At 43.5% G+C, this 27536-nt stretch overlaps 1 protein-coding gene across 2 annotated transcripts in view; it reads right to left on the reverse strand.

Moving 5' to 3' along the window:
* The window catches only part of LOC116322120 (E3 ubiquitin-protein ligase RNF123), a 111884-nt gene that overhangs the window by 22249 nt on the left and 62099 nt on the right, over positions 1-27536 (reverse strand). For both annotated transcript variants that reach the window (XM_039612073.1, XM_039612072.1), the window contains exon 38: positions 19916-20010. In XM_039612073.1, the coding sequence (XP_039468007.1) occupies positions 19916-20010 (95 nt within the window). The remainder of the gene's footprint in view (positions 1-19915; positions 20011-27536) is intronic.

Consider the following 27536-nt stretch of genomic DNA (forward strand, 5'->3'; position numbering starts at 1 on the left):
GGACATGAGGCGACCATTCACCGCTGAGCATCAACGGCTCCTCTGTGGAGATCGTTGACAGCACCAAATTCCTGGGAGTCCACCTGGAGAAGGACCTCGGCTGGTCCCTCAACACCAGCTCCCTGCACAAGAAAGCCCAACAGCGTCTCTTCTTTCTGAGAAGACTGAGAAAGGCCCAGCTTCCACCACCGATCCTGACCACCTTCTATAGAGGAACTATCGAGAGCATCCTGAGCGGCTGCATCACTGTCTGGTTTGGGAACTGTGCCATATCGGACCGTAAGACCCTACAGCGGATAGTGGGAACAGCGGAGAAGATCATCGGGGTCTCTCTCCCCTCTATTGAGGACATCTACAACACGCGCTGCATTCGCAAAGCCACCAGCATTGTGGCTGATTGGACACACCCCTCTCACACACTCTTCACACTCCTGCCATCTGGAAAAAGGTACCGAAGCATTCGGGCACACACATCCAGACTGTTTTCCACAAGCCATCCGTCTCCTCAACAGAAAGGGACTGGACTGATAAACACACACACGCACACACACACACGCACACACAAACACACATGCACACACACTATCACTCAGCTTAACTCAACTACCTCAAAGCATTGAGACTGGACTGACTAATCAACACAAGCGCAAACACACTGACCTACACCACCAAACTATCGTACACACCAACCTGTAAATGCTCTTCTGCACAATATTATTACTGGATTTTTTAGTTTTTGTTAATTTATGTTGTAATTTATGTTAGGTCAGTCTGTCTTGTCTCTGCTAGCCAGCTAACTAGGCCTCTTAGTTAGCTAGTTTAGTGTTTTCTGTTAATTTATGTTGTAAATTTATGTTGCATGTAGCACCTTGGTTCTGGAGGAACGTTGTTTCGTTTTAACTGTATATGGTTGAAGTGACAATAAAGCCAACTTGACTTGACTTGAACCCTTCCTTGAAAAATACAATTATAATTTGGCATGCAGCTCATAAATATGTGGCCAATCCTCCATCGCTTTTGCAATTTACCCCTATTTGGGGAAATGAAAAGTTCACGCCTGGTAAAAGTGATGGAGGATTTAAAATATGGAAAAATAAAGGCATTCAAAAAATTAAAGACCTATATGCAGACGGCATGCTGCTCACATTTGATCAGTTATGTAAAAAATATTTAATACCCCCAAAGCACTTTTTAAATATTTACAATTGAAAAACTATTTGTCATCAAAACTGCAAAGGAGTGATGAACTTCCACCATTAACAAAAATAGAGGATGCATGCATTAAGAATACAAAAGGGAAAGGTTTTCTCTCTATATATTATAATTTACTGATGCTTTCCTCCAAAGACTCAGCAGCAGATAAACTGGATGCTTGGAGAAGGGAGATCCAAGAGGACATAGATGAAAATGACTGGAACCAGGCTTGCTTAAAAGCACAAAAACAAACAATAAACACACGCTTTAAACTACTGCAATATAAATGGCTCATGAGAACCTATATAACACCTGTCAAGCTTCATCATATGTCCAATGATATTCCGGACATCTGTACTAAATGTTTAGTTGAAAAAGGAACTCTTCTTCATTGTCTATGGGAATGTCCTAAAATCCAGGAATTTTGGAAAGATGTTATCAAATATCTGTCCGAAGTGTTTAAGGTAAAAATCCCTTTAAAAGGAAAACTCTGTGTACTTGGAATATACCCAAGGGAATTTAAGCAATCGGGAAAAAAAAACTAAATTACTGGACTATGGACTACTTCAAGCCAGAAGAGCCATTGCGCTATGTTGGAAGAGTATGGATGCTCCCTCCATGGGACTGTGGAAGAAGGAAATTGCAGTTTCTCTGCACCTGGAAAGACTAACATATATTGCCAAGGGCAAAATATGGGACTTTGTGAATATGTGGAAGCCATATATGGATATTTTAGGGAGTGGAGGTGAAGGACATTTATGAAAAAGAAGGAAAAGAAGAAGGGAAGGAAGGGAAAATCTTGTCTATCTTAACCCATTGTATTTTTGTATTACTGTGAGAACTATGCTCATTTCTACATTTGAATGTGATGTAGGCAGGTTTGATGTATGGATGGGTGTGTGAATGTGAGGGTGTTCAATATTTGTTTGTATTGTACTATAATAAATTTCAATAAAAATATATGGGAAAAAAACCCCTGATAAATCCACTTCCCATTTTGCAGTAGGAAGTGATATTGATTCATCTGTTTTAGAAAGCATTCTGTATATTTTGGATAGTAATTTTGGGGTTTTAACCCTTGTGTTGTCCACGGGTCATTTTTGTCCTCTACAGAAATCTTTTGCTATCAAAAATATGTTTTTTATTCATCAAATGGTCTGAAAATAACAGAAGTTATTCATTACTATACTATGCATGATTGGAATAAGTTTTAAGTAATTTGATTTATTTATGGGGTTTTTATTCGATTTTATAACACCTGTTGTCCTCGTGGACAAAAATGACCCCAAAGTACAAAGTGTTGCAAAAGGCCGTATTTTCACAACATACTGCTATCAAACATCTTTGATCTTGGATCACTGATGTTTGGGGTCAAGCACTGGTCATAACAACCACAACAACAACAACAACAGGCAGCACAATGAGGAGGCAGGTGCTCTATATTCAATAAAATGTTATTTATACTGCGCCAAATCAAAACAACAGTCGCATCAAAGTGCTTCGTATTGTAAGGTCGACCCTACAATAATACATACACAGAAAGTATGCTCACAAGCCTCCATTGCACTAGAGATTTGCATACTTTGATGAGCATACTTTTTTTACCATGTTGTGCAAAGCAATGACCAGTAGGACAAAGCACATATTGTCCTCTAGTATAATGAGGAGGAAGAATCAATGTTCAGGAAGATCCAGGGTTAGAAGATATAGAAAATATTGTCAATATTTAGAGCACATGCTACCCTAGCTCTGAAAAAGCACATCACCCACCTGCAGAAGTGGAAGAAGGCTATGAAGTGAAGAAAAGTGATGAAGAATCTGAACTATGTTCAAGTAGGTTCTTGGGCATCCAGGGCATTGTAGTCTGAGGAACTTGGAAAGAAAGTGACTGGGCTTCTTGAAGTTTCTTGAGTTTTCAGAATGTGAAACTGGAATAGAAGATGTGTCAGAGGACTGCACATCATCCATTTCAATTATATGATGAAGACAAAGAATCAAGCAGGAAAGAGGAGTCAGCTGAGACGGAGGAATATTTGCAGTAATGTGAGGAAACATTGATCTGGTCTTCTAACATCCCAATGACAGACGATGCATGACTCTCTCATGTGCCACAGAGAAAGATAATCTATCACAGTCCAAGCACATATGCCAGGTCCCATACTCCTTCATTGGCTTTTCTACTCGAGCACTGAACGCATTATACACAGTGTTCTGCTTGTATTCTGCTTTTTAACGCTCACATGCCAATGGATGCATCAGAGACCAAGTTGGGGTTCAGTAACTTGCCCAAGGACACCTTGGTAAGAACTCCAGACTAGAGCACACAGAGACTGAACCAACAACCATCCAATTAGCAGATGAGCTGCTCTACAGCTAACTCTATGACGAACAAGGAGGGACAACAAAGGGAAAAAAATGGATCGAATGCAGCTGTAGTCTTATGTGGGTATGTTGATTCTACATCCAGTGGAGTCGCTACGGACAGTTTATGACATCCTGAGTCTGGTAGAGCAGTTTTAAAGGTGACACAAGATTAATCATAGAAGCGCAAAAGGATATAATTTCTTGATAAAGACACAATAGATGATCATCGTGCAGGGGCCCGCCCGCCGGGCTATATGATCGCCCGACTGGAGATATCACTAGCTCCGCGACGTTGGGCTAGCGATTTTGCGAGCCCTGTCGCTCATGACACAAACGCGCTCCCATTTGAGGTGTATGGAACAAGTGGGTGTTTCTCCTGCTGTGATGTAAGATCCTGATACTGATGTGACTGTATGAGCACAAAGTCCCGCTCAGAGGACTCTGTCCATTCCAACAGAACATCCCAAGTAAACCTATGAGATAAAAACATGGCAGTATGTCATGCCAGGTCCAGCTGTACATGGAACATGCTAGTGTACCGATGGCAAACGCCTGGCCTGCAGTCAGGACACGCGAGTTGTCCCTAACATTGCAGGTTTCCAAAAGAAAACAATCATCTGTAACAACTTGTTTACTGTATATGACCCTTGCCTGCAACTGCAGAAAAGAAAGCTGTCCATGATGGGACCAGTGCAGAGGAATAAACCTGAGCTTCCTCCTGCACTTGTGTCAAATATGGACATGAAAGTTTGCCTTCACTCAGACCCATGCCCTGGTGTCCTACCATGCCAAAATATAGAAAACTGTCAGGTAATGAGTTGGAATAAAGTTGAATAAAACCTTGAAACACAGAGATGGATGATATTTTATACTTATGGCTTTTATAAACAGTCAAAGCAAACAGGGTCATTTTTGAGCGCAGAGGACAACAGATGTGATTATTTGCTGCCAGTAAAAACTTGTAGTTTAAAACAGCTTTCTAAATTAACTTTGACATATACCCGTCTGTGATCATCTGCTAAAGCAACTGACTCTGGTTGTGAAACGATAATCACAATAACTGATGATTTGATTTATTTTTACCCGAAAACAAAGAAAAAATTCATTTTATGAGGGTTTTAACAGACTTAAATTTGAAATGGAATAAAAAATGTGTCAGAATGTTTGAATTAAGTTTTAATTAAAAGTGGGGAAAAATCCACTTCATAGTAATTAAGTATCAATCAAACCAGATGGGGACATTTTTGACCCCTGAGGACCACAGGTGTGATTATGTGCTGCCATTTAAAAATTATAAATGGTTCAAAAAAAACTTTTTCACTAAAGTTCAACATAGAGCACTCTGTAGTTAGTCAGATAGTCAAAATTATCTGAACTTTTAAATATTTTATTTTCTTGTTTTGTTTCCACTCGAAAACAGTGTATTTTATGTAAACAAGGTCTGGTGGCCTAAAATGTAAAATGTTGGGTAAATTTTGTGTTAATGTGTTGGTCTTAAGTAAAACTAAGACGTAACATTGAATTGATTGACAAAGTATACTTTATATTTTAAAAACAGTCAAATGAAGTGGGGACATTTTTGACCCCTGAGGACCACAGGTGTGATTATGTGCTGCCATTAAAAAATGTAAATGGTTCAAAAAATTTTTTTCACTAAAGTTCAACATACAGCATTCTTTAGTTAGTCAGATAGTCAAAATTATCTAAACAATTAAATATTTTATTGTCTGATTTTATTTTCGCTCAAAAACACAGTGTACTTTATGTAAACAAGGTCTGGTGGCCCTTAAATGTGTAATGTTGGGTAAATTTTGTGTTAATGTGTTGGTCTTAAGTAAAACTAAGGTGTAACACTGAATTGATTGACAATTTATAATTTATACTTTAAAAACACTCAAATGAAGTGGGGACATTTTTGACCCCTGAGGACAACAGGTGTGATTATGTGCTGCCATTTAAAAATTATAAACACTTCAAAAAAAACTTTCTCACTAAAGTTCAACATACAGCACTCTGTAGTTAGTCAGATAGTCAAAATTATCTAAAAATTAAATATTACATTGTCTCATTTTATTTTTGCTCAAAACACAGTGTACTTTATGTAAACAAGGTCTGGTGGCCCTAAAATGTAAAATGTTGGGTAAATTTTGTGTTAATGTGTTGGTCTTAAGTAAAACTAAGGTGTAACACTGAATTGATTGACAATTTATAATTTATATTTTAAAAACAGTCAAATGAAGTGGGGACATTTTTGACCCCTGAGGACAACAGGTGTGATTATGTGCTGCCATTTAAAAATGTTAAATGGTTCAAAAACAAATTTTTCACTAAAGTTCAACATACAGCACTCTGTAGTTAGTCAGATAGTCAAAATTATCTAAACAATTAAATATTTTATTTTCTTGTTTTATTTCCGCTTAAAAAACAGGGTGTATTTTTTGTAAACAAGGTCTGGTGGCCCTAAAATGTGTAATGTTGGGTAAATTTTGTGTTAATGTGTTGGTCTTAAGTAAAACTAAGATGTAACACTGAATTGATTGACAATTTATACTTTATACTTTAAAAAACACTCAAATGAAGTGGGGACATTTTTGACCCCTGAGGACAACAGCTGTATGGAAATCGGGAGGACATTATGAGGGTTAAGAGTAAGAAATTGAACCACACTTGATGGTGTTTGTAATTCAACTTGACCGGGTTTAAATTTCTTTTTTATTATGGATTTAATTTGTTGATATTCTAAAAATCTTTTCTTGTTGATCCCATATTGTGTAACTAGTCTGTCAAATGAAATAAAGTCTGTTCCTTCTAGTATATGTTCTAAATATTTGATTCCTTTACCACTGCAATCTGGAAAGTTTATCATATTATTGTTTTGTAATATGTCAGGGTTGTTCCAGATAGGTGTACGTTTGCATGGGATTAATGAAGACTCTGTCAACTTCAGAAACTCCCACCACGCTGTCAGAGAAGAGCTGATGTTGATGCTTTTGAAGCATTCATGTCATTGGATGTTTGAGCTGATAAATGGTAGATCTGAAATCTCTAGATTATTGCAAAGTGCTTGTTCTACATCTAGCCAAGGTTCATCTAAGAAAGTATGTTTTAGCCATCCTGAGATAAACTGAAGCCTGTTGGCTAAGAAGTAGTGCTGAAAGTTAGGTAGTTCTAATCCTCCTTTATCCTTGGTCTTTTGTAATGTTTTTAAGCTTATACGTGGGGGCTTATTTTTCCAAAGGAATTTGGACATATATGAATCTAGAGATCTGAACCAATCTTGCGGCGGTTTAGTTGGGATCATTGAGAATAAATAATTTATTTTTGGTAAGACCATCATTTTTATAGCGGCAACCCTTCCCATGAGTGATATGGGTAGACATTTCCATCTAGCCAGATCACCTTCTACTTTCTTTAAAAGTGGGATATGGTTTAATTTAGTTAGATCTGCAAGCTTGGGAGAAACATTAATACCTAAATATTTTATATTTCCTGATTGCAGTGGAGTAGAAGAGGAATTATGGAAGGAGCAATTAATCGGAAGGACTGTAGATTTTGACCAGTTAATTGAGTAATCTGATATTCTTGCAAAAGAGTTTATCAGTTCAATCACCCCATAGAGATTGGTTTGTGAGTTTTGGAGAAAAAGTAACACATCATCCGCATAAAGGCTGATTTTATGTTCCACGTTCTTGCATTTTATGCCCTTAATTACTGAATTCTGTCTAACTGCTGCTGCTAGTGGTTTAATAAAAATTGCAAACAGTGAAGGGGAGAGTGGGCATCCCTGCCTGGTGCCCCTCAGGAGACAGAAGCTGGAGGATGTCTGGTCATTTGTTCTCACACAAGCTGTTGGGGAATTATATAATATTTTTAACCAGTTAATGAAAAAGGTGAATCACACTTGTTATTAATCTCTGTCTCTCTTCCACAGCATGTCTTTATCCTGTCTTCCTTCTCTCACCCCAACCGGTCGCAGCAGATGGCCCCGCCCCTCCCTGAACCATGTTCTGCTGGAGGTTTGGCCTCAGACCTCGAGGTCATCAGCTTGATGGAAATATTCAACCACACAACAAAAGGGGCCGGGCCAGCATGGAGCACGGGCACGTTCAGAGCTTTTACATCCACTGACCTAAACTCAACACAGACATAAAAATACAGCAAAACAAAGACACACAAACCAAAACTATTGTGGTGTTTAGTTAAAACGACTGCAGCTCTGATTTAAGGTTCAACACCTGTGTGAGTTCAGGGACCTGAGATCTGCAGGTGACGCACCTGTACGCAGAACAGCCCCGTGACGTTTAACTGCAGTTACGCAGTAAGCCAGTGCGTAAACTACTTACTCACTGGCTTATTTTACTCTTCAGTGTTTTTTATGTGTGAGTCACAGTTCAGGGTGACGACCTCTCACAGACCGAACATCAAACACCATCATCACGTCGTGACAACGAAAACCGACAAGGCGGAACATCAAGTCCAAACCTGAGCAGCTCTCAGCTGTAAATCGCTGCAGGTTTAACACACACACACACACACACACACACGCACGTACACACAGACGCGCACACACACACACACACACACACACACACACGTACACACAGACGCACACACACACACACACACGCACACGTACACACACACACACACACACACACACACACACACACACATACACACACACACACACACACACACACACACACACACACACACACACACACACGCACACGTACGCACACACACACACACACACACACACACACACACACACACACACACACACACACACACACACACACACACACACACGCACACGTACACACACACGTACACACACACACACACACACACACACACACACACACACACACACACACACACACACACACACACACACACACACACGGCCTCCATTCAGAGGATAATCACTGGAGCTTTAACACCCATCTCTGTGGAGCTGGTTGCCCTGACATCCTGTGTGCTGTCCTGGCAAACATCAGCAAACACAGAGAAAGCAGTCAACAGTGTGTGTGTGTGTGTGTGTATATACGTGTGTGTGCAGAGACGAGTGTGAGCTTTAACGATCGATGGACAGCAGCAGCTAACCGCCCTGACAGCTTTTCAAACAGCCTGATGATTTAATCTCACACGGGCAGCTGAAAGTGGCGTCTGCAGGGCTGTGCTGGGGTCAGGCCCGTCTCTGCGACCGAGGCTTTCTGAAACCTGGAAAGTCAGCATCCATTATGACACGTGGCAAAGTTTCCACTGCCATTAAAGACGTGAGAGAGAAGAAAAGAACGATCGCTGCTTCTGGCTCCAAAGATTTAGGTGTGAGCATCAGAGAGCCAGCAGCAGTGTGCCAACCCACCTCTCTGTGGAAACTCAGGTCCACTCAGACCAAACCATGCACGACCCCGATGACGCATGGGGACAAAAATGGACGGCATGCATGTTTTATCTCACGCAGCGTGTCTTAATAATGAGGATAATGTCCTGTCTCAGTGATGACTGATTTTCCACTTATTCTGAGGTGAAGTAAAAACTCCAGACGTGCTCTGATGAATCTGCTGCCGACGCTTCAAAGTGTCAGGAAGTCGGCGCTGAAAGCAAAACCGCTGACTGGTGCTTTGCTCGTTTCCTGTTTTAAAGGCTCCATTCAGACTGAAAGTCACAGAAAAACGATCATCCATGAAGGTTTGACCTTTGACCTAATAACTACCTGCATCACCACGGAGATAAGCGCCATATTCCACAGACGTGACCAATCCTTCTGAGGAGGTTGCAGAGATGGTGCTGTGACACCTTCTAGGCCCGCCCTCCCTGCACCTGGGTAAGATGGCGGTTTGGGTAATCCTGCTCGATAAGCTCAGCTGTGATGGTAATAAATTCCTGCAGGATTACACAGCGTGCAGGAAAAACTGCAACGTTCAATTCTATTCAGTTTTATTTAAATAGCGTCAAATCACAGTCGCTTCAAAGTGCTTCATATTATAAAGACCCAACAGAGAAACCCCAACAATCAGATGACCTGCTAAGAGCAAGCACTTTGGCCACAGTGGGAAGGAAAAAGTCCCTTTGAACAGGAAAAACCGCTCACAGACCCAGGCTCAGGGAGGGGCGGGGCCATCTGAGAGCAGTGCGTGAGGAGAGGAAGGCAGGCGGCAGAGAGCCCATCTATCCAGTTAACACGGGTCTAACACACTTTAGCTTGAAACGGCGCTCGAGGACTGAAAATGTCCAAAGCTTTGAAACACCTCTGTAAAACCTGCACAAAGAAAAAACTCTTCTTATGCAAAACAGAGAGAAATGACAGGTCGCTTAAGATGTTTGCACAACAGCACAGTTTTTTTTTTTTTTCAACAATATGTTTATTAAAGTTTTACATATATACATATATAAAGTACATACACACACAAATTTACACAATAAACGAAACATAAGGTACATTCAATGAAAGCACTTGAGTCCATGAGACTTCTGACAGATTTTAAAGAGTAATCTTCAGGTTGCAGCATATGGTTGTGGTCCTGTACAGGGAATAGTTAGGCTGTCCCTGTCTCCCGCAGTAAACCAGAAAGATCTTCATTCTCAATATACTGGATGTAGCGCCCCCAAATTTTCTGGAAAATTTCTTGTTTATCTTTTAAAGTATATGTAATTTTCTCTAATGGTAAACATAAAGACAATTCTTTGAACCAATGTGAAATACTTGGTTTGCCAAGACTTCTCCACGTTAGAGCTATCACTCTCTTTGCTTGCAGTATTCCCATATTTATGAAAATTTTTTCAAAATGATTTATGGTACATCCTGCAGGATATAATCCCAGTAGGAAAAGTTTGGGATCCATCACAAGTTTAATTGACAAAATCTCCTTTATCATTACTCTAACCTCTTCCCAAAACTCCTTTATTTTTGGACATGACCATAAACAGTGGAGCAATGTGCCCTTATCTTCTTCACATCTATTACAGATGTCAGGGATCTGCATATTAAATTTGTTAAGTTTTTCTGGTGTTATGTACACTCTCATCAACCAATTAAATTGTAGCAATTTTAGACGTGTGTTACCTGTCTGTGTTTGGGCTAGCTTACATGCTTTACTCCATTGCTCCACTGTCAATTCCTCCTGTAAGTCATACCTCCAAGCTTCAAGCTTAGCAGCAGATGAATCAGGAGAGGATGTCATCATCAAGTTATATAATTCAGATATCATTCCTCTACCAGTGGGGTTTTTGGTTAGGATTTTCTCTAATGTGGACAGCGGGGGAATTTGTGTAAAATCATTATGATAAGACCTGATAAAACTCCTAAACTGTAGGTATTTGAAAAAGTGCTTTCGAGGGATATTAAATTTAGAGATTAGTTGTTCAAAACTTAAAAGTCTTCCATCACCCCGAAAGCATCTTTCACCAGTCCCAGCCCCGAGTCTGCCCATATTTTAAAACCACCGTCCGCTCTACCTGGGGCAAAATAATTGTTGCCCCAAATCGGGCTAAAAACGGAGAGGGGAGATTTTATGTTTAAATATCTTTGAGTGACATGTAAGATATAAATCATGTTTTTAACTATAGGATTAAGCGTAATATCTTTAAGTTTATTATATTTATCAGAGTATACATATGTAGGAAGTGGAAGCCTAAGAGAGAGAGACTCAATAGTTCTCCATGCGGGGGCTTTTCTGCAGCATAATAGAACATTATAGTTCTTAACTGGGCTGCCCAGTAATACCAAACCATGTTAGGACATTGCAGCCTCCGCATCAAAGGGCAAGTATAAAAGTGATAAGCGAAGTCTGGGACGCTTGTTATTCCATAAAAACTGATTAAACAGTTTTCTTATTTTAAGGAAAAAGTCTGAGGGAGGTGGCAAGGGTATATTCTGAAACAGATACAGAAGCTTAGGGAGCACGTTCATCTTTAGTATATTTATTCTACCAATCAGTGAAATTTGGAGACTCGACCATCTCTCCACTGATTTGGATATGTCAGTCATAATTGGACCATAATTATGGTTCACCACCTCTTCCAATTTCGGGACAATCTGAATACCTAGATAAGTAAACTGATTCACATTTCTAAAATGGCAGGTGTATTTAGGTGGATTCATCCTTTCTTCTGAGTTCAAAAGCATTATGGAAGATTTTGATTTATTGATTTTATAACCAGAAATATGTCCAAATTTTCCAATTAGGTCTAAAATGGCTGGAATAGATTTTCCCAGATTTTTAAGAAAGAGGATCACATCGTCAGCATAAAGAGCTATTCGATGGTCGAGCCCTCCGATCTCTATACCCGTGATCATACCGTGTTCTCTTATAGCAATAGCAAGTGGTTCAATTGCAATTACAAATAAAAGGGGGGATAGGGGGCAACCTTGTCTACAACCTCTTCCAATCTCAACTGGTTTTGAGACAACATTATTGGTAATTATTTCTGCATAAGGATTATTATATAGAAGCTTGACCCAGTTACAAAATCCCTCTCCCAAACCAAAGCGACCAAGAATCTCAAGCAAATAGGGCCACTCTACCCTATCGAAAGCCTTCTCGGCATCTAGTGCCAAGAAAGCTGTATCTGAAGACCCCCCTTGCTCGTGTAAAATATTTAACACTCGTCGAACATTATGGAATCCCTGACGCCCAACCATGAACCCATTTTGATCTTCCTTGATGATAGCTGGCAAAAGGCACTCCAGTCTCTTTGCTAGAATTTTACAGAGTATCTTTAAATCTGAGTTTAAGAGGCTAATTGGCGCGAGGTTTTCACATTTATCATTCGATTTTCCAGGTTTGGGAAGAAGTGTAATTAAGGCCCCTCTCAGAGTGGGTGGGAGTATCCCATTTTGAGCAGATTCAGAAAACATTTCCAAAAGGGGTACCTTTAATTTGGATGCAAACTTTTTATAGATATCAATTGGCAGACCGTCTGGCCCCGCAGCCTTTCCAGAATTCATACTCATTATTGCCTCTGAGATTTCGTCCAGAGTCAATTTAGCCCCCAGTCTCAAGGATTCCTCTTCTTCTATTCTGGGGATATTCATATTGTTAAGAAAAGAGAAAAAATTTGGGTCTGGTTCACCTGGGTTTAGATCAGAACTGTATAACCTTTCATAATAGACCTTAAAAGAGTCACTTATTGCAGCAGGGTCAGAGATCGTTTCCCTTTATCATTTTTAAGTGCAGTGATTGATCTTTCTAATTGGAATTGTTTTATACGCCAAGCCAGAATTTTACCTGATTTCTCCCCTTGATCAAAAACGGACTGCTTAAGTTTTAATAAGTTAGCTGTAGCTTTTGAAGCTGAGATTTCATTATATTGGGCTCTTAATAACAGCAAACTTTGGTGCAGCTTGGGACAGGGTTCTTAAAGTACATATCCTCAGTAGCTTTAATTTTGATTCCAGTAATTTCAGTTTTTGTCTGGCCTTCCTAGATCTTGAGCTCGTGAAGCTAATTATTTGGCCTCTAATGAAGGCTTTGAATGCTTCCCATCTAATACACGGAGATGTTTCAGAAGTATTGAGCTCAAAGTAATCAGTAATTTGTTTGTCAAGGTACGCCATTAGGTCTTTGTCCTTTATCCATTTTTGCTGAAATTTCCATTTTGGGGGATCTCGTACTAGCCCTGGATCCAAATAGACCAGACTGGCTGGGGCATGGTCTGAGATAAGGACACTGCCATAATCACAACCGTTCACTTTATAGGACAGACTTGCTGAGATTAAAAAGTAGTCTATCCGTGAGTATGATTTATGTGTGCTTGAATAACATGAATATGTCGATACACCAGGATTCCTGTCTCTCCATATGTCCATAAGATTTAATTCCTTAGCAAACTGAAGAATGGTTTCCCTACTCTGGCTATGAGATTTGTCTAAATGTGATGATTTATCTATACTTGGGTTCAGAGTGCAATTGAAGTCTCCCGCTAAAATATATTGACCCCTAAGTGCTGACAGCGTGCAGAACAAGTTATTAAAAAAGATGGTTCATCCTTATTTGGGGCATAAATATTAACTAAAATCAGAGGTTCTGCATAGAGAGCACCCTGAACAATCAAATACCTTCCCATCTTATCTGCAATTACCTTACAAACATTAAAGGGGACAGACTTGTGTATTAGAGTCAAAACCCCTCTCGCTTGGGAGTTAAATGGTGCTGAAAAAACCTCTCCCTGCCACCTCCGCTTAATCTTTAAGTCCTCTTTTCCAGTAAGATGAGTTTCTTGGAGAAAAATTATTTTGGAATGCATATCTTTTAACCTTCTCATCACTTGTTTAACTTTTTAAGTTTTTGCAGCCCCTACAGTTCCACGATGTCATCTTAATTTCTAAGACATTGGACATAGCTGCTATTTTCAGATGATCTTCTCATGCTAGTATATAGAAGTGTACCTTGAAACAACCAAAACAATACAGACAACACAGATGCGTCTAACTGCATCAACCATTGAACACAACCCCTCTGACCTAAAGGCCAGTTTCCCCTTCTCCTTACTACACACTCGGTAATGCTAATGACCAGTCCACAGTTATTGAGGAATGATCCAACATGACTTATCCTAAACTTAAACACTCCCTCCATTGTTAGCTTTTACATACAAATAATAGTTACTTTGCCAGGAATATATTGCCATCCCAAATATACTCATGTAAATAAAATAAATGTTAGGGGTCTACTGTGCTTTAACTCTATTTAAATATAACAACAACTCAAAGAGTCCTCCTAGAAAACAAAAAGTAATCAATCCCCCACAAAAAAAAAAAAAAAAAAAAAAAAAAAAAAAAAAGGGGGGGTCGGGTATACTCACAAAACAGGTAATCACCAGCGTCTTTAACCCCCATGCAGACATAACGGAGGCATGTACAGATGTTCAGTATGAATATATTTCAATGTTCAGTTCACAGTAGCCCCAGGAATTGGCTGCCAGGCAAAACGTTCAATTATTTTACCAACTCTATCCGTACCGCTATTCATCCCGCTCTGCTTGGATCCGCGTAACGAAAGTCTCTGCGTCCTCCGGTTTGCCAAAAGTCAGTGTTTTATCCTTGTAGGTCACCAGGAGCCTGGCGGGAGAAGCATCCGTGTCTTATCCCCATGCTGCGGAGCTGCGTCGTCTCACGGAGTCGAACTCTTTCTGCATCTTATGTATGCCGGCTGCCATGTCCGGGTAGAAACGCACCGGTTTGTCCTCGTGAGAGTATTTGCTTTTTGATTTTGGTCGCCTTCAGCACCATTGCCTTATCCCTATCGCTCAGGAATTTCATGATCAGTGTTCTTGGGGGGGCGTTTGGGTCGTTTCTCGGGCCGATTCGGTGCGCCCTTTCCAGGAATGGCTTTGACTTCAGCAGAGGGATGTCCAGCGTCTCCGGGATCCAGGTTTCCAGAAATGCGCAAGCATCCGTTCCCTCCACCTTCTCCGGTAAATTCACCAGTCTCAGGTTAGCCCTCCTGGCCCTTGTTTCCAAGTCCATTACTTTGTCCTCCATATCTCTGGTTTTCTTTTCGAGACTCTGGACTTTTCTCTGAAGGCTATCGACCGTGTCCTCAGTGTCGGAAATGCGTGTCTCGACATTTACAATACGCTCCTTGCACTCTCCGACCTCGTTTCTCACTCCCTCAATTGCAGCCATTATTCCGTCAAACCTGTTGGAGAAGTCGGTTTTCAAGTCTCTGATAGCTTCAAGAATCGGAGCGTGGCTTGGTCCTTCCTCTTCAGCGCTAATTGACTCTTCCGACATGGCGCTAGCTTTAGCTTTTCCAGTTTGTTTAGTTGGTCCGAAATCAATTTTAGGTTGTGAGGGTTTACCACGACCCCTGCCCGATTTACCTGGTGCAGACGACATAAAAGAGTCCAAAGCGCGGATACCGTTAGAGTTTAACTTCAAAAGTTGATATTATGTTAGGTGTCTTGGCAAAGATTTACGGAGGAGGGAAGTGTGCGTCTAGCTAATGCGCCGCCATTTTGGAGTCCCACAACAGCACAGTTTAAAGAAATCTAGAATATTAAGTTTCCCCAAACAGCAGAATAAATGAAAAACTACCAGAGTCAGAACTCACCTCCACCTGGGTGCTACAATATGATTTTTCTGTTTTGGTGATTCTCAGTGTAAACTGACACAAACATTTTTAAGTTTGACAGCGAATGAATGTCACATTCAGTTTTACTGACGCACCAAATGACAACAGGCCTCAGTGAGCTGTGATCAGACGGCAAAGACAGTAACACCGAGGCTAACGATACAAGTCGCAGTGTTTTTGAAGAACGCGCCATCTCTTGGTGACACTCTGCAACTGCTTGAAAGGGGTGTGTTTATAGTGGAAAGTAGCTCCGCCCCAACAGAAGGAGGCGGAGACCCAGCAGCCATACCTGTACAGAGTGTGCTCGCGCTGATAAACCGAGAGGCTGCGTCAAAGACATGGGAACTGTTTGCAGATCACAACTTTCCCATCAAAGCTTTTCTGTGATCGTGTCCTCATCCTAATTCATCCGTTCCAGTTATTCCCTGGTCTTCAGGGAATAACTGGAACCACACCTGCCTCGCTCCCACTGTTCCCAGAATAAGATCCTTCAAGCATCCTGCGCCTGCAGAGACTGTCTTTAAAAATAGAAGAACTCTATGGGCTCAAAATGTGGTCATAAATATTTTGTACTTGTAAATCAGGATTTGTATGTGTAAAAAGAATTTGTGTGTGGACTCAAAACCCTGCAAATCACAAGTACGAATTTTGACCCTATTTTTCTTCCTTTCATCTGATTGGTCAATGTCATGTCAATCACAAATGTAACAATCCAGTCAGAGAACAGATGGGTTTGGCTGTCAGAGGGGCGCTTTTTTTGAACTGCAGGTCCTTGAAGGGAATAAATGCCCTTTTACATGCCAGCCCAGCGTTTTCCTTCATCACCACGAAGGAAAACAGTCTGTGGTCGTCCGAGTTTGGTGATTTTTGTGTCACAGGTCTACGTGTTTAATACAGCCCTGCGGACCGCGGGGGGGGGGGCAGTGTTTTGGAAATGACAGTCTTCATTACAAAGCTTTCTTCGTTATGAATTAGCATACATGTTTTTATTGAACATCTAAAGAACTAGCAAAAAAACCAGAAACTCTTGTAGAGGACATAAAGTCAGAGATAGAAACGACAAGGAGCAGGTGCATCTAGTACAGGTAGAGCTGCTGCAAAAACCCACAGAGCTCAGCAGGCAGCGCAACAAATTCTGGATCCTTGGCTTTTAGTTAGCAGTTAGCATTAGCAGCACATGCTGTGCTGTGAAAGGACCTTTATGCTGCGCACTGTGACTCACAGCAATGGTCCCGGGTCAGCCCTGACTTTGTGTTAAACTAATCCTAAAGTAATAATGGTATTTCTAACCACTGACATACCACAACTTTATCCTTTCAACAGCTGCTGAAAGTTAGCGGACCTAGCTGCTATCGGATATTTATATAGAGATCCTCCAGCTTCAAACTGTATTACCCTTCAAGGACCTGCAGTTCAAAAAAGTGCCCCTCCGACAGCCAAACCCATCTGTTCTCTGATTGGATTGTTACATTTGTGATTGACATGACATTGACCAATCAGATGAAAGGAAGAAAAATAGGGTCAAAATTCGTACTTGTAACTTGCAGGGGGGTTTTTGGCTAAGTCCACACACAAATCTTTTTTTTTTTACACATACAAAACTGATTTACAAGTACAAAATATTTATGACCACATTTTGAGCCCATAGAACTCTTGTAGTTCTCCGAATAAAAGTTTAAACGATCATACAAAGTTGTGGTTACTTAAATCTTGAAAAGGTTTTTCTGGGTGAAGCGCTTACACATCGGATCATCTCGAATTTCTCAGAAACATTTGGTGCAAAATGCTTCAGTTACTTCTTCATGTTTGGCTCGAGTGTGACCTGTGAGTTTAACAGGAAATGAAGCTGGCACATAAAAACCAAGCACAGCAGCGGTTTGTAGCCTCGCTCCAGAACAAAGACGGCGATGGTCTGCCCAGAGACCCCCTGCTGTTCAAACGGGAGTCAGAGAGTTTTCACACAGTCTCACTTTACCATCCCCGAGCCATGCCTCAACATCTTCCGCCTCTGGCTCGTCCACGTGGGCAGCTTCTTCTTTCTTGGTTGGCGTTCTCTCAGATGTAAAACTGGCTTCACCGTGAAAGCTTTGTGGCAGGTTTGAGTCTCAGTTATTCTCGATTGTTCCTGAACGGCGTAACCAGTTTCCTCTCGTCACGAGGAAGCTGGTTACTGGATGTGACGGCACATCTGGACAAACTCACGTACAGCTGTTTGAAGTGATGATCGTGTCTCTGCAGATGAGCCGACACGTTCCCAGCTCATGTAAACCAACAGGCTTTATTCTTAGATCTTCACTGAGTTCCTTGGACTTTCCCACTTTCCAAGTATTAGTCAGTCCAATGAATGCTGCCACACAAATCCTTTTTGTGCCGTAAAGAGGAACTTTCAGCAGTAATCAATCCCCATAACAGACCTCGTCCAGTGGAAAGACTGCAGCATCGTCTGCACCACTTATTAAAGCTTTGTAGGTAAATACAAACGATGTCAAGCTTGTTTTATGAAATCGCTGTACAATCATTCACCCTGGAAACAGAACAATTAAAGCCCGACATTCATGCTGCTGATGAGTATATATAAACATCTGGGCACAGCTGTATATTCACACAGTGTTTAGCCTCGTCTGCCAGACCGAGCTGGGTTTGTAAATGATCTGTTGGGTGTGTGTGTAAAATCAGATATCATCTGAAGTTCTCAGGTGTGTGTTGTTGGGAGACGAGCGTACTTCTCGAGGCTTTGTGTGAAAAACACGATGCAGCTTGAAACCACTTAACATTTCTCGGCGTGTCTGGACTGAGGAACACTTTCCAAACAAGCAGCATAACTTCACATTAGCAGAAGTCATTTCCTACTCGCAGCTGAACGAGAGCAGAGAGCATCAGCAGACAGCCATTAGTGGGTTTGTGGAAATCCACCTCAGGCGGCACTTAAACTCTGCTTTCTTTTCCATTTTTCACGTCCTCAGTATCTCTGTCTTTGAAGGCTGACTGAACGCTGTGCTTTCATTACCAGCTTCTAATAATATTTTGGCTCTTATTTCATTTCCGGTTCTCCGAGCATGACTTTGCAGGAAAGTGATTTACACGCAGCGTTTCTCCTCCTTTATCAATAATAAATCCTCCACTTCAGCCGGCCGAGCTCTGCGGTGGAGACAACGGAGAGTCGAGGATCGGGTTTCCCCGCGGAGACGGCGAGCAGGACGAACAGACACCTCGCAGGAAATGGCTTTCTCTCACAATCACGTTTTTCCAAACTTTAACTTTTTAATCTCCTATGGTCAGGTCAGCTTCATGACTTATTAATTACAGACTAATTATATATTGATCAGTGGGGTCCTTCTGTTGTGTTACTTTAACCCTCACACAGGCAGCGGTGTTTTCCTGCGAGCGCAGAATCAGCATCAGCAGGTTGAAAGAGTCTCAGCAGCTATAAATAAATACTAACGTCTCTACTTCTAACAGTTTACTGCGTCTGCTTTATGCAAACATGAAGACCGTGCACGTCCCAAAACCAGCAGGAATAAACACAGACACTGAACCCCGAGTTCCTCCCAGTGTCCATCTGTGTGTGTGTGTGTGTGTGTGTGTGTGTGTGTCTCTGTGTGTGTGTGTGTGTGTGTGTGTGTGTGTGTGTCTGTGTGTGTGTGTGTGTGTCTGTGTGTGTGTGTGTGTGTTACACAGCACTTAGGCATAGATGGAAGGTGTGTGGGTGGTGCAGCAGAAAGTGCTTTGAGTGCTCAAACTGAGTATGAAGGCGCTATAAAAGGACGAGCCCATGCATTTTCCAGAACTCCACCTTAATGACAACAGAAGAAGAAGAAGCTGCTTCGTGGTGTCGCCACTGTCAGCAGCTCCACGCTTGATTGGGCAGAATTCACTTCCTGAACGAGTAAATCCTTTTTAGGGCTCACCAATTTAAAGTTTTCTAGGGGCGTGGCCTCTGTGACTGACAGGTGGATGGTGCCCCAGGCGACTGTAGCTGCTAGCTGTCTGTTAGCTTCACCTGAACTGCACTGTGTGCAGTGTTGGGGCGTTTTTAATGAATCATGTGACCAGTAATAGGGCTGCTGTTACAGATCAGTAACAGCAGGTACCTGAGCCTGTGTGAGGCTCTCGTGAAGTCTGTGGATGCAGAACCATAACCAGGTCTGTGAGCGACGGGTCACATCGCTCTGGCTACATCCATGTTTTTTACATTGTTAGGACACAACAGGTGTACTTACAGCTATGACAGCTGTGACAGGTGTGACAGGTGTGACAGGTGCAGGTGTACTTACAGCTGTGCTGGCTGCAGCCTGCTTGGACTCCTCGGTGAGAAAGGCCAACATCAGCTCCACCCTGTGCTTCTCCTCCTCACTGATGTAGTCGGTGTCTGTGGGGGACACAAACAGGGCTGTTCATGGGCTGATCTGAGGAACTCTGCAGGGAAGGACAGCTGATTGGATGTGGTGAAAACATCAGGAAACTAAACTCTGTGATGTCACAGGATCCAGAAGATCTATATTAGTTTGTAAACATAGAGGTGACCTGTACAGGTGTGATGCAGACTATTGAAGACATGAAACTAATATCTCATTTTGCCTGAGCTCGCAGTGTCAAAGGATCCTTCCAAAACTTACAGGAAATACTTAAACTGTATCCTGGAAGTCTGCGCTGAGGGCGGGACAGTACTGTCTACCACCTCAGAAACAACAGCCGCAGCGAGAGCCTGAAGCTGAGAGCCGAGCCATCGTCCAGACGAAGCTCGTTTCTGCATCACTGATTTATACAACTTACTCAGTTATGATTCACAAGGTCCCAATTCGATTTTGCCTCGGACAGCCAGAAATATTATAATTCTGATCATTTATCAGTTCATATCCATCAGAGGTGTAAGCATCACAACAGAAAAACATGAAGCAGCTTTTCCTGGCCGGGCTTTTTATAGCAGATAACCTTAAAAATATTCTGCAGTTGATCAAAAACTGAAGAAACCATGAATCAACATAGCAGGAGCTGTGCAGGAAGTGAGAGGGAAGTTTTGGTCAGAGTGACGAAACCTGCAGCATCACAATCTGTGAGCTGTCAACTTTCAGCCCGACGGCGTGTCTGTGTACGAGTGAACGATCCACGCTCTGTGTTTACCTGTTTGTACCTGCTCTCATTTACTGTTTTAGCTGTTTGGTGGTTGTTGAAATAGTTTTGTGAGCTTTAAGCTGAGATGCTGGCGTTTCTGCCAATAATAATCGATCCAGGACTTCATGAATCGATATCACATTATTCAAACTAAAATCCATTTGTTAAACCCACCCCTCTTTTCTGCTGCCATCTGTGGCCTCAGGTAAGGGCGGGGTCATAGATCGATGGTAAATCGTCAGCTTCTATCCACCTGAATGGTTATCTATGCCCCGCCCCTGCAACTAACAAGCTAATAGGCAACCTAATCAGGAGGTTAATGAGCCAATCGTGCTGCAGAGATTCAGGACAGTTGGAGCTCTGTGGCTTCAGACACATCTTACCTTGTAAAGATGGACGCGAGTGCACTTAGTGGCTTGTTGTGGCTTCCATGAGCACAGGTCAGGTCCATCAGCAGAGCATTTGTTCCACGCTCTGATGGGAGGAGCCACAGACGTCTGCATCCATCAGAATACCTGCTGCTTTAACCCCGATGCTGTGACACGGTGTCTCGGTCCAGGCGAGCGCTGCTGTTAAAGCAGCCTGAACATGCTGAGCGCAGCTTCTCCTTTAACTCCTGCCCTCCATTTATTCACACACACACACCCGCCCCACCCTCTCACTTTATGGCCTTCGATTTGTCCCCCCGCCTGCAATCAGATCCTCTTTCAGCTGAGGGCAGGCTGTGAGACTGGCTGCTTGGACAGCTGCCATGTTGATCTGCAGTGAGACGTTACCAGAGCTGATGTGTGCAGCAACACAGCAGGATGACACCAGAACCAGGTGGACCGTCTGCAGCATCCACAGGCAGCGCCCTGCAGAGCTGGTCTGTTTGGAGGTTTATCAGAAACATCATCTCCCATAAACCAACTAACCCTCACTTGGAACACGACAGACGCGGAGCGGGCCTTTAAGCAGCTCCGTCCAATCACAGGCCTCTGGTGCCTGCAAGGTGCTGCCTTGCTGTGTGATTCTGGCAGCGTGGACGCATTCGTGTTCCCGTTTCTTCAGCGTGCTGATTGGTGGAGCCGTTATGTGAAGAACCCTTTACAGTCGGCTAAGACTGCACGCCGTCAGTAAGATTAGGAGAACGCCGGCGGTTGGATGTGATGAGTTGGTGCGAGGCGAGACGGAGAAGCCGATGAATCTGTGAGCTGATGCGGATCTTTTTAAAATGATGAAGAAAGATCTTGATGGAGGATGTGCTCTCCTCTCAGTCTCTTCACCAACACACGCTGAAGCTGCTCACATTAACCTGCATCCACTCATTCTCCTGCTCTGAGGTGGAGCTGCCTCGCAGCGACAGGAGCAGGTTATCTCCTCCTGGTGGATCGTGACATCCTGCCGGTGCCCTGACCTGTGTCTGCTCTGTCAGTCCCTCTCAGAGGACCACAGGTGACACCCGAAGGTGGAACCAAGCTTCACCCAACACACAGCAGCGTGTGACGGAGCGCAGCAGCCCGAGCGCCTGTCACACAGCTGTCGGGCTGCTGCTCGACTTTACTCCATGGTGATGGAGTCGCTGTCACCTCCTCACCCCAACAGAAGCACGGGCTCCTCCAGGCATGAGCAGATTTCAGGTTTGGTGCTGTGGACGCCTGTCGCGAGCAAACAGCAACCAAACAAACAGCAGCCCGCAGACTCGGGAACAAACACTGAGCCCAGAACACTGAGCGCCGCTCAAAAATAAGCAGAAACCAGGGAGGCAGGAATCTCACACAGACTCCAGGGTCCACATGGGAAAGGCTCAGGCTGGAGCTCACCAGGAACACGCAGCGAAGGCAGGGAACAGGGACCACAGGGAACACAGGGACCACAGGGAACACGGGAACCACAGGGAACACGGGAAAAACTGGGAACACCGGGAACATGGGAAACACCGGGACCACAGGGACCACGGGAAACACCGGGACCACAGGGACCACAGGGAACATGGGAAACACCGGGACCACAGGGAACACGGGAAACACCGGGACCACAGGGACCACAGGGAACATGGGAAACACCGGGACCACAGGGACCACAGGGAACATGGGAAACACCGGGACCACAGGGACCACAGGGACCACAGGGAACATGGGAAACACCGGGACCACCGGGACCACAGGGAACACGGGAAACACCGGGACCACAGGGAACACGGGAAACACCGGGACCACAGGGACCACAGGGAACATGGGAAACACCGGGACCACAGGGACCACAGGGAACATGGGAAACACCGGGACCACAGGGACCACAGGGAACACGGGAAACACCGGGACCACAGGGAACATGGGAAACACCGGGACCACAGGGACCACAGGGACCACAGGGAACATGGGAAACACCGGGACCACAGGGAACACGGGAAACACCGGGACCACAGGGACCACAGGGAACATGGGAAACACCGGGACCACAGGGACCACAGGGAACACGGGAAACACCGGGACCACAGGGAACATGGGAAACACCGGGACCACAGGGACCACAGGGACCACAGGGAACATGGGAAACACCGGGACCACCGGGACCACAGGGAACACGGGAAACACCGGGACCACAGGGAACATGGGAAACACCGGGACCACAGGGACCACCGGGGTAACTGAAACTCCAGGAATCAGAATTAACAATCACTCAACAACCTTTGAAACGGAGCTCGAAGCAGAACTGAGACCCGGGAGTGTGTAGCGCTGCAACCATTCATCGAGTGATTGGAATAACTCAATATTGAAAAATCCTCAACAGAAATGCTTTGTTTCATTTACTGACCGACTGAAGCCAGGCCTGCAGTACAAACGTGTCTACAGGGAGTGCAGAATTATTAGGCAAATGAGTATTTTGTCCACATCATCCTCTTCATGGATGTTGTCTTACTCCAAGCTGTATAGGCTCGAAAGCCTACTACCAATTAAGCATATTAGGTGATGTGCATCTCTGTAATGAGAAGGGGTGTGGTCTAATGACATCAACACCCTATATCAGGTGTGCATAATTATTAGGCAACTTCCTTTCCTTTGGCCAAATGGGTCAAAAGAAGGACTTGACAGGCTCAGAAAAGTCAAAAATAGTGAGATATCTTGCAGAGGGATGCAGCAGTCTTAAAATTGCAAAGCTTCTGAAGCGTGATCATCGAACAATCAAGCGTTTCATTCAAAATAGTCAACAGGGTCGCAAGAAGCGTGTGGAAAAACCAAGGCGCAAAATAACTGCCCATGAACTGAGAAAAGTCAAGCGTGCAGCTGCCAAGATGCCACTTGCCACCAGTTTGGCCATATTTCAGAGCTGCAACATCACTGGAGTGCCCAAAAGCACAAGGTGTGCAATACTCAGAGACATGGCCAAGGTAAGAAAGGCTGAAAGACGACCACCACTGAACAAGACACACAAGCTGAAACGTCAAGACTGGGCCAAGAAATATCTCAAGACTGATTTTTCTAAGGTTTTATGGACTGATGAAATGAGAGTGAGTCTTGATGGGCCAGATGGATGGGCCCGTGGCTGGATTGGTAAAGGGCAGAGAGCTCCAGTCCCACTCAGACGCCAGCAAGGTGGAGGTGGAGTACTGGTTTGGGCTGGTATCATCAAAGATGAGCTTGTGGGGCCTTTTCGGGTTGAGGATGGAGTCAAGCTCAACTCCCAGTCCTACTGCCAGTTTCTGGAAGACACCTTCTTCAAGCAGTGGTACAGGAAGAAGTCTGCATCCTTCAAGAAAAACATGATTTTCATGCAGGACAATGCTCCATCACACGCGTCCAAGTACTCCACAGCGTGGCTGGCAAGAAAGGGTATAAAAGAAGAAAAACTAATGACATGGCCTCCTTGTTCACCTGATCTGAACCCCATTGAGAACCTGTGGTCCATCATCAAATGTGAGATTTACAAGGAGGGAAAACAGTACACCTCTCTGAACAGTGTCTGGGAGGCTGTGGTTGCTGCTGCACGCTAATGTTGATGGTGAACAGATCAAAACACTGACAGAATCCATGGATGGCAGGCTTTTGAGTGTCCTTGCAAAGAAAGGTGGCTATATTGGTCGCTGATTTGTTTTTGTTTTGTTTTTGAATGTCAGAAATGTATATTTGTCAATGTGGAGATGTTATATTGGTTTCACTGGTAAAATAAATAATTGAAATGGGTATATATTTGTTTTTGTTAAGTTGCCTAATAATTATCCATAGTAATAGTCACCTGCACACACAGATATCCCCCTAAAATAGCTAAAACTAAAAACAAACTAAAAACTACTTCCAAAAACATTCAGCTTTGATATTAATGAGTTTTTTGGGTTCATTGAGAACATGGTTGTTGTTCAATAATAAAATTATTCCTCAAAAATACAACTTGCCTAATAATTCTGCACTCCTTGTATGGGCAGCGAGTGGATGACGCACACTGACGCACGCAGCAGCAGCAATCATGACGCTGGCACAGTTTAACGTGGAGGCGGAGTCTATTTACACACTGCGGAGAGCCGGCGCTGTAACTGAGACGGTGAAAGAACAACAGCTGGTCCCGTGATCACCATCAAAAGTTTTACTGGGAAACAGCTGCAGCTTCATCGAATCAGCTGATCAACAAACCCTGTAGCTCCGCCCACCGCTGTTTGTGTCTCACACAGAACAATCTGAGGTCCAGGAGTGTTAAAGTACGCAGATGAACTGATAACTTAGTCTGACACGTGTTTAAATGACAGCTTAGTGAAGGCTGACGGCAGCCGCCCTGGTTTACATGGAGGTGAACAGGGGTGAGTCTAAAGGGGGGCGTGGGGTGGGCTACACCGTGTTTACTCTATGGCTACGTTCACACTGCAGGCAAAAGCGCATCAAATCCGACTTTTCTGACCCTATGCGACCCATATCCGATCATGGTATGACAGTGTGAATGGCAGAAATCCGATATTTTCAAATCCGATCTGGGTCACTTTCGTATGTGGTACTGAATCCGATACATATCCGATGTTTTAGAAAGCGACTGCTGTTTGAACGGTCATGTCGCATTAAATCCGTCTTTTACGTCACTAACACAAGACAGACGCCAATTACCAGCACCGGAGAAGCGCCCGAGAAGACATCGCGAACGCTTCCAGTGAAACTGATGGGAAGACAACGTTGGAGAAACGTGAACATTTTATTAGTACTGTATAATCTGCAGATTCTGACAGAAATCTGACACTATCCTTTGAAGCACCGCTCCTCTCTAAAACTGCAATAAGGATCATTAATTATTAATTGGGGCGATCGTGGCTCAAGAGTTGGGAGTTCGCCTTGTAATCGGAAGGTTGCAGGTTCGAGCCCCAGCTTGGACAGTCTCGGACGTTGTGTCCTTGGGCAAGACACTTCACCCGTTGCCTACTGGTGGTGGTCAGAGGGCCCGGTGGCGCCAGTGTCCGGCAGCCTCGCCTCTGTCAGTGCGCCCCAGGGTGGCTGTGGCTACAACGTAGCTTGCCATCACCAGTGTGTGAATGTGTGTGTGAATGGGTGAATGACTGGATATGTAAAGCGCTTTGGGGTCCTTAGGGACTAGAAAAGCGCTATATAAATACAGGCCATTTACCATTTAATTAGGCCATATGTAAATAACAAAATAACTTTATAACTTAAAGCAAAATTGGGAAACGTAGAGTATGAAACAAGTCTTTATATTAAGGGTCAGTCAAACAATACTGTTTGGTCTGGATCTAAACAGAGCGCGTTGTGTGTGACGTCTTCTTTTGCGCATGCGGGCCGCTTTGAGCGTTCACACTAGAGCGCGTTTGCTGTCACATTTTATTTGTAGTGTGAACAAGCAGACAAAAATCGGAATTGAGCATTAAATGGTAAAATGGTAAATGGCCTGTATTTGTATAGCGCTTTACTAGTCCCTAAGGACCCCAAAGCGCTTTACACATCCAGTCATTCACCCATTCACACACTGGTGATGGCAAGCTACATGTAGCCACAGCTGCCCTGGGGCGCACTGACAGAGGCGAGGCTGCCGGACACTGGCGCCACCGGGCCCTCTGACCACCACCAGTAGGCAACGGGTGAAGTGTCTTGCCCAAGGACACAACGACCGAGACTGTCCGAGCCGGGGCTCGAACCGGCAACCTTCCGATTACAAGGCGAACTCCCAACTTTTGAGCCACGATCGCCCCAGACCTGCAGTGTGAACGTAGCCTTTGAAACATTTAACCGTCTCAGTTAAATTTGATTAATATTGAAACATTAAAACTAAAAGCCAAATAAACACTGAGCCGCTGACCTGAGGGAGCTCAAACACTGAACTGTTGTTGATGTTAGTTAATGTCTGTTTGCAGCAGCAGCTGACGTGCTCGCTGGTCTTCATCGCACGCGCACACACACACACCAAATCTGATCTGCCTCATCAGGACATAAAACACTCTTTTTGTTCATATTAAGGTCAGAACGTTTAATTATTGGAACATTTCTAAAATGAAACCAATGAGCAGGGTTAGGTATCATTAATGAGACACACATGTTCTTATCCTCTTACTCAATTAACTGACTATTTGATAGAATACTTGATTATGAGATAATCGATAGGTGCAGGCCTAAGAGAGAGAGAGAGTGTGTGTGTGTGTGTGTGTGTGTGTGTGTGTGTGTGTGTGTGATCCAATGTTTTTATTTAAATCAGGCCTGGCTGGTTGTCACTGGTCTTTCACTTGTCACCGTTATAAAATCCCAGTTTTGGGCTCTTAAATTTAGACAAACATCACAGTAACACACACACACACACACACACACACAGAGCTGTTCT

This window comes from Oreochromis aureus, linkage group 5 (assembly GCF_013358895.1).
Source record: "Oreochromis aureus strain Israel breed Guangdong linkage group 5, ZZ_aureus, whole genome shotgun sequence".
Classification (NCBI taxonomy): Eukaryota; Metazoa; Chordata; class Actinopteri; order Cichliformes; family Cichlidae; genus Oreochromis; species Oreochromis aureus.